The 9385-nt window shown below is 34.2% G+C and overlaps 1 protein-coding gene across 1 annotated transcript in view; it reads left to right on the forward strand.

The window, feature by feature from the left end:
- Nucleotides 1-6937, forward strand: part of HELRODRAFT_158078 (hypothetical protein) — a gene marked incomplete at both ends in the record, with an annotated part of 9702 nt that extends 2765 nt beyond the window's left edge. The window contains 2 exons of the mRNA XM_009032719.1: nucleotides 6278-6399; nucleotides 6598-6937. Coding sequence (XP_009030967.1) covers nucleotides 6278-6399; nucleotides 6598-6937 — 462 coding nt within the window. The remainder of the gene's footprint in view (nucleotides 1-6277; nucleotides 6400-6597) is intronic.
- Nucleotides 6938-9385: the final 2448 nt, after the last annotated feature.

Consider the following 9385-nt stretch of genomic DNA (forward strand, 5'->3'; position numbering starts at 1 on the left):
CACCAACACACACATCTTCACAGATACACACAGACAAATTTTTAATTGTTAACAAATATTTTATTTGTTTAATAACGCGTTCGGCTCAGGAATCGTGTGAATGAGACAATAAATAGAATTGCGAAATGCGTAACGCCACTGAGTGATATGACGTCGTATGTGTGTGTTTGTGTTTGCGTGTGTGCGTGTGTGTGTGTGTGTGCGTGTGTGCGTGCTGCTAAAAAATATGTTATATCTGTGTACAAACAATATTATGCAACCATAAAACTTTTAAAAAAATGAATGAATGAATGAAAGAATAGATGGATGAACTAATAAATGGATGAATGATGAATGTGTGAATGAATCCAATTCATTTGTAAAAACTATTTTTTGTACGGTTTCATGATTATTCGTTGATATATATATATATGTGTGTAGTGTGTGTGTGTGTGTGTGTGTGTGTGTGTGTGTGTGAAAATGCTTAATGCTCGTACGTTTGTACGTGTCGGTGCGTGTGTGTGTTTGGTTGTTTTTGTGTACGTTTGTACGTTTGGCTGTCTGTGTACGTGGCGTGTGTGTGTGTATGTGTTTGTTTGGTTGTTTGTGCATGTGTGTGTGCGTGAGTGTGTGTATGCGTGTGTGATTATGACAGCGCTATATTCTGTTTATTCCCACGTAGCAAACATCTTGCGTGATAAGCGGAACATTTCAGCGTGTTAGTGTTGTTGATGTTGTTGTTTTTGATGATGTTGCTGTTGTCGTTGTCGTGATTTTAACGTGTGTAAGCTTGTTTTTAATTTTGAGAAGCAAATAAAATTCCGTTTCGTTTCGTTTGTAATGTATGTGTAGTTGTTTTTGTTGTTCTGTTTGCTGTTGATGTGATTTTAAAGTGTGTAAGCTCGTTTGTTTTGTAATGTATGTATATATTTTGTTGTAGTTTTGTTGTAGTGTTGTCTTCGTCGTCTTCGTCGTTGTTGTTGTTCTTGTCGTTGTTATGTGATTTATTTTGTTGTCTTGTCATCACTGCTAACTGATTTTACAACTTCGGAATCATGATTCCACTGTTGTTGTTGTTGTTGCACTTGTACTATTATTTTTGCACTTGTTGTGATTCTGGCATTTGTAGACGCCAATATTTTACGATATTTCATAAGTTTTTTTCCGAATTTCAATGAACCATCTTGCGTTAAATCGTGAAGCCATTTTTTCTTAATGATAAATCAGTTTCTTTTTCTTCATGTTTATTTCACTTTGTCATCGCTAAACTGGACATCAATTTTGAATATTAGTAGTAGTAGTAGTAGTAGTAGCAGTAGAAGTGGTAGTTGTTGTAGTAGTAGTAGTAGTGGTAGTAGTAGTAGTAGTGGTAGTAGTAGTAGTAGTAGTAGTGGTAGTAGTAGTGGTTGTTGTAGTGGTAGTAGTAGTGGTTGTAGTAGTAGTAGTAGTAGTAGTAGTAGTAGTAGTAGTAGTAGTAGTAGTAGTAGTAGTAGTAGTAGTAGTAGTAGTAGTGGCAGCAGCAGCAGTTGTTGTTGTTTGCTGAAATTAAATTTTAGATCTCTATTCAGGTCTTAATCCTCGTAATCCTTCGTACACTTTCATAAGAACGTAAAGACATGTGCACGGACTTGCACGCACACACGCACACAGACACACATACACACGCACACAGACACACATACACACGCACACACATACACACACACACACACACACAATTGTACCTACATTCACACACACACATACACACATCCACACTTTAGTACTTACATAAAGACACGGACACATACTTATATACACACATACATACACACACACGCACGCACGCAAACACACAAATGCATGTTAATTCTTGCTCCATGTGAACACCAACGTAATTTTGAATAGAAAGAAGATCACACAGTTATTCAAGTTTGTTCTTGATGAAAGGTATTTTTTAATTTTTTTTTATTCATTTCCATTTTTTTTTTGCCCAAGTGTTAAGAATTATGGCGACGAAGTCTAAATTTAACACAAAGTACGAAATTACTATATAAAAGATAAAATTTATATATAAAAGAACTTTGAAACAAATTTTCCGAAATAATTTGTGACAGTAAAAATTAGTGGATAAGCCGAGGTATGTGTGGGGATTTGAAGCCGAACCTCTCCCCACTGCAACAATTATCTGCGTTTATACATTAGTGTGTTTGCCTCTAAAATAAAGCTCAACATTGGTGTATATGTATGTGCGTGTGTGTGTGTGTGTGTGATTGTATGTTTACGTGCTTGTGTGTGTGTGTGTGTGTGTGTGTGTGTGTGTGTGTGTGTGTACTCGCGTCTGTATACATTCGTGGCTTAAACATAGGTACTAAAACACAAACGATATGTAGATGTGTATTTTGTGTACGTGTGTGTGTTTGTGTACGTGAGTATGTATGTGTACACATACATATAAGCATAGATACAAAAACACAAACAAAACATAGATACTAGAACCTAAACGAAACAAAGATACAAAAACAAAAACGAAGCATAGATATTTAAATCTAGACACTTTCACATGGACCACATGCCGAGTAGGTGACATGAGCAAAGACAAATAAACACGGGCATGGATATTTAATTCCTTGTTTTATGTTTGTAAATTTAGTAGAATATTATTATCATTAATGTTGTCGTTGTTGGTTCTTTGTGTTGTTGTTGTTGTTGGTTCGTTGTGTTGTTGGTTCTTTGTTGTCGTTGTTGTTGTTGTTGGTCCTTTGTGCTGTGGTTGTTGTTTTTGTTGTTGTTGTTGGTTCTTTGTGTTGCTGATGTTTTAGTTGATGTAGTAGTTGTTGTTATTAATGTTGTCAAATTTTCCATAAAATAATCACACACACCTTGATAAAGCAGATTTCCTCATTACATTAAATTTCACGCCATAATTCTTGTAATTTCCGTGACATCGTCACCAGTCAAGTCTGTGTCATTATTGAAGTTATTGATGTCAGCAGCTAAATTCTCGTTAATGTGATCGTCTTGTTGAATGTTCAAGTCATCGTATGACTAATATGGATGTTATATTATTATTGTTATAGTGTTTTATCAATTTGTATTGTTGTTAATCATCATTGTTAATGTGCGTGTGCGCGTGTGCGTGTGTGTGTGTGTACGTGTGTGTGTGTCAAAGTCATTGTTGCTGTTTTTATGTTTGTACCACACCGAGTTCACCACGAGATGGTGGAGACATTGTTAGAAGTTGAATTTTATTTGCGGGTTTGTATCCGTGTGTGTGTGTGTATGTGCGTGTGTGTGAGTGTGTGTGTGTATTATGGTGTGTACGTGTGTATTTCCAGGTTTGCACACGTTTATGTAAACATTTATACTTGATCTGTGTTTTTTTTTCTATAATTTAATTTTACTTCGAAGATCAATAACGTGTGAGACAGACTTGACATCTGAGTGTGATTGTGTGTGTGTTTGTGTGTGCGTGTGTGTGTGTGCGTGTGTGTGTGTGTGTGTGTGTATAGACGTGAATGTATCCAGCCACCAATCACGCAATATATTTGCAAACAACCTTTCATAGAACGTCAGTGCACTGTGCAATCGCATGACCTTTTCGTGACCTCTTTTAATAATAAGCACGTACACACACACACACACACGCACGCACACACACGTACACACACATGCATGCACATGCATTTTTACAAGACGTTGTTTTGTGTAATTTTGTATGCCCTTGTGTGTGTTTGTGTGGGGTGTTATAAATTTTATATATGTGTGTGTGTGTGTTTATGTGCGTGTATGTGTGTGTCAATATATGTGTGCTTCTATTTTGGAATGATTGTCTTGTATTTTGATGGTTAAAACTGTTAATCAGTATTCGTAATATTAACATTAACATTGATGATTATCGAGGAAGAATTAACAATGATGAATTCTTTTTAATTATTTTCACATTACAATCTGTTTAACATGTTAATTGAAAAATAGATTTCACGCACATACATACATACATACATACATACATACATACATACATACATACATACATACATACATACATACATACATACATACATACATACATACATATGCGTGTTTACATTGTATTGAAAGGTCCTTGACATTCATTAAATGCGTGTGTCATCTTCATCTTATTAAGGTACCTCAGGGCTTCTCATTCGGATTAATTAGATTTCACGTACTTGCGTATTCGTGTGTGTGTGCGTGTGCGTGCATTAGCGTGTGTATAGGGATTGAAATAAAGTTCACTGAATTAATGTATTTTGTAATAGGGTTGTACCGGAATTCGGCTCCGTCTATAATCCGACCATTTTTCCAAATCCGTTCCCGACAAAAACTTGGACCATAGTTGAATTCGCGACTGATAGTGGAACAATTTGAAAACAAAAGTTTTCAAATTGTTCCACTAAGTTTTGGACTATAAACTCTTTGTATGTATCCCTATTTTTTTTATGTTTGTTTGTATACACGCGTTTGTATCTACGCGTTTGTATCTACGCGTTTGTATCTACGTGCTTTTAATATACATTTATCATTAAACGTTTTGCATAACTCAAAATAATGGAAATTGAGAAGATTTAAGATTGTGTCGCTTGAACCATCTGGTTGATATGATGATCTCGAATATATAAATATATCAAAACTGCCTGTCATTTATTATCAGATAATGACACCAAGCATTCTGGCTGATAAGTTTGTATTTCAAGTTATGTTAACATGTAGAATCGCAGATGTTTTTTGTTATTTGAAATGTACGTTTTATGTATAATTGTTTCAATTTGTACGATTTTTGTATGTACCAGCATCAGCAGAAATCCATTAAGAGGTTAGAAATCCATCAATTCGACTTGAATTGGATACAAATTAGAATGTGATACAGTGTTCTATATATATGTTAGCTTAGTCGGCAGAAGCGCCTGTCTCGCGCTGGTATTACCCGATGGTCAGATTCGAATGCTGTCAGACCGAAACTAAAGATAACAGAAATAATTAAGAAACACAAACACTTTGTATATTGTATTGTTGTTTTGTATAACTTTATTATCTATAATATATATTATTTATATTATTTACATTATTTTGTGTGTGTGTGTTGTGTGTGTGTGGTGTGTGTGTGTGAGCGTGAGAAAGTAACATTTTTTGCTTTCATTTTTGTTTGTTGTTATTAATGTTGGCATGGTTGCTGTTGTATTTTGTTGCCCAGAGCTGTGAACATTTCATCTGGAGCGCTGACTACTCTAATGGAAAGAAAACAAAACACCATCTCATTACACGCGCACGCACACACACACACATACGCACACATCTATACACACTTATACACATCCAGGCACACATACTCACTCACATACTCATCCCTACACTCAAATTCACACTAATACATGGTATGGTTAATTTTGTATTTGTTTGTATGCTGCGTATGTATGTATGTATGTATTTATATGTATGTCTGTATGGGTGAATATTATCACATGTGTGTGTATTTGTGTGTTGTTTTGCCTGATCGTTTGGTTGTTTGTACGAACTAGTGTCTGCTTAATTATATGTGTAGGTTTGCTTGTAAAGTTAAGTGTATATATGTGTGTGTGTGTGTGTGTAAATGTGAGCGTGTGTTTGTGTGTGTGTTTATGTGTCTGTGTATGTCTGTGTGTGCACGTGTGTATTGTTTTGCAAAGCACCGTTTCTAATGATGTCCCAGGAGATTCGACCGAACTAAAATATTGATAACAAATGTGCTGAATATCTAGAATGATTCTGTGTGAATGAGTGGAAGGAAGTGAAGGAAGAAAGAACGAAAGATTGAAAGAAAGAAAGAATTAATGGATGAATGAATGAGTGAATGAATGAATGGATGGACGGATGGATTGACGGATGGATGAATGAATGAATGAATGAATGAATGAATGAATGAATGAATGAATGAATGAATGAACGAATGAACGAACGAACGAATGAATGAATGAATGAATGAACGAACGCACGAACTAACGAATAAATGATAAAATACAAAAATGACAAATAACTGCTTAGTAAATGAATTAAGAATTTTTTGAAACAATTTAAAAAGGGGCGAACTTTTAAGCTCCAATTATCTTGACTTTGCACAAATATATACAACATACAACACACACACACACACACACACACACACACACACACACACACACACACACACACACACACACACACACACACACACACACACAGACATACCAAAATACACACTTAGGCATACACAACTATGCAGAGACATACAATACACACCCATGCATATTAAATACACACACACACACACAAACACACATAGGCGGTATACAGGCACGTAAAAATAGGCTGCAAATGTCACGGAACCTCAGGGTCGTGCAGCGTCAGGACGTGCTGGAACCAGCTTCCTTCATTCAGACAGACTGGAGATAGATTGAGAGACAGGTTTTTGGAGATTTTGTTTTTCGGAGTGGTTGTGTCGTTGTACGCAGTTGGGATTGTAACAGTACGTGATGCATCTGTGGAAGGCTTGACATCAATTTTTTTTTGTTTTAAATCTGTGGTAAACTCTTTATGAACAAATACTTCGAACCATCAAATAAAAAAATCATTAATTTTTATAAATTTTTCTTTCTCTTTCAGATACGACGCTGCTGCCCAAGTGACCTTTAACCCGCAGGGAACGAGACTCATCCCAATCAATCGCAAGTTCAACCGACCAACGAAAGACGATTTGATCTTCACGGAACCTTCGCCGAACTTCTGCAATCCCGATCCGGAACGAGGATCCCTGGGGACTTCCGGGCGCGTCTGCGATAGACGATCGCAAGGGACGAGTGGATGTGGTTTGATGTGTTGCGACCGGGGTTACAGAAGTTCAAAGGTTAAGTACGTTGAAAGATGCAAGTGCAAGTTCCACTGGTGTTGTAATGTCTCGTGCCAGACTTGTGAGAGGAGCATGCACGTGCATACATGCAACTGAAGCTGGGATGGGTTTGGACTGTCTAGGAGTTGTGGGATTCAAGTTTTATGTTGTGTTTTGTGAGGTGATGTGAAATTCAGAAATCGTAACAAATTATTTCATAAAATGTTAACTTCTGTATCTTCTTTTAACGTCTGTCGGCAGTTGTATATGTATTATCGAGCGTGATGGTTTTGTGACGATGATGGATATATGAATATCTATGAATATCTGTGAGGTATCTATGAGTATCTGTGAGATATCTATGAGTATCTGTAAGTATCTATGAGTATCTGTAAGTATCTGTAAGTATCTGTGAATAACTATGGAATATCTTTAAATAAACACGTTCAACTTGCCTTTTATTTTTTATTTATCTGCTCTGGTTTATTTTTTTCTAGTGAGATTTAAATGGTTATAAACCTTCTTAAATTATAAAATTGAGTTGATATTCACCGATTTAGATGATGAGTTTTCTATTGTTATGATTTGTAAACTTAAAATATGTACAAACCATAAAAAGTTTGCCACAAGAAGCTAACACATTTTTTGACTTAGTTGATTGAATGGTGAAATATTTGCTTGATTGAATGTCGGAATGAATGAACATTTCATTTTTCTACATACAGACGTGTTATTTTTTGGTATTTGTTTGTTAATTTTTTTTTTGTCTATAGTAAATCAGTTGTACAAATTTTTTTCGGCGTTCGTATCATGATCTCAATTAAGTCTTAACGAGTGTTGAATTTAATTAATTTAAATTTTTAAATTCTGTTAAACCATTTTAATGTAATTTATTTTTGACCAATTTTTACTAACAACGAAACAAATACAAAGCCATTTTCAGTTTTCATTCTTTAGTTGTATGTTTGCTGTTTAATTTTAGCTTTTTTCTAGTTATTCAAATGATTTAAATAAGAAACTTATATGTCAAAGTGATTCAGTGAGGACAAAACTAAAAATTTTTAAATGTTTCAGAAAAAAAACTTCTACGAACTAGCACCAAATTTATTTTGTATAATTTTTAAAAAGTTATTCTCCATACCTCTAAATGGTCAATTCATGCATGCTTTTTTTTAAACTTTTAAACGTTAAATAACTTTAGGAAGACAATATGGATTGTGATCTTCAGCTTTCGTTTGTGTCTTGCATGTAGGATCAGATGATGGCAGCTCAAAACATATCACGACTGACTGACTATCAATTATTTTACAGCGCTTCAGAGAGAAAATCGAAATTGTTTTTATTTTTGAAAATATCAGAATTTGTCAGTCGCAGAACCTTTCAGATGTGAAATAATAATAGAAAAGAAATAAATGAAACTATTAAAAAATTTGAAAAATATGGCATTAACAAGATCAAACAGCAAAAAAAGTTCATAACTTTTGTAATATTTTTCATAGAAATGCATTCAAATAATAAACTGTTTTTTTGTTATATTAGAACAATTTCATTTAATATTTTTAGCATTTTTAATTGATTTATTCCGGAGTATCAGAGTTGGAAATATTTTTTACCAGATTTTGACTCTTTGGGTTATTTATTATTCGTTCAACTGTAGCCTAGATTTCAATGTATTTTCAAATGAGAAAATTTCAGTTGCGTATGTACGATAACTTTAATTTTGTTTGTCTCACTGTTCACCTTATTCTTAAGCAGTTGAGATCAGTAGAAATAGAAAAATAACCAATGACTTTTATTCAAACAATTTGATGTATGCTGATGTTTATCTACTTTATATATTTTTTGCAGATGTTTATCAGCAGCTACGTTAGTTACATCCAGTTTTGTCTATTAAAATAAATCGTTCAATTTTTATAGTAATTTGTGTTATTAATTAAAATGAAAGATTTAACAGTTTTTTGGTCCATCTAACTAACGATAAATATGAATTTTATTAAATACGCTTCTGGAAGGCTGGCGGTTTAACAAAAGATAATCTGGTTGGCTACCATTTTAAATCAATCAATCAATTAATTTATCAAGCGCTTTTTCCGCGATGTTTAACAGCGCTCTACAATGAATGAATGAATGAATGAATGAATGAATGAATGAATGAATGAATGAATGAATGAATGAATGAATGAATGAATGAATGAATGAATGAATGAATGAATGAATGAATGAATGAATGAATGAATGAATGAATGAAAGAATGAATGAATGAATGAATGAATGAATGAATGAATGAATGAATGAATGAATGAATGAATGAATGAATGAATGAATGAATGAATGAATGAATGAATGAATGAATGAATGAATGAATGAATGAATGAATGTATGAATGAATGAATGAATGAATGAATGAATGAATGAATGAATGAATGAATGAATGAAAAAAATGAAAAAACGAAACTAAACCCTATTTCAAAAATCGTCGTTACTGTACTCCATTGCACCAACCACCATCATCTGGTCGGCACACAAGATGTCATCCGAACTTCAGAGTGTCAGTCGAACAGCCAA

Source organism: Helobdella robusta, assembly GCF_000326865.2.
Source record: "Helobdella robusta unplaced genomic scaffold HELROscaffold_86, whole genome shotgun sequence".
Taxonomy (NCBI): Eukaryota; Metazoa; Annelida; class Clitellata; order Rhynchobdellida; family Glossiphoniidae; genus Helobdella; species Helobdella robusta.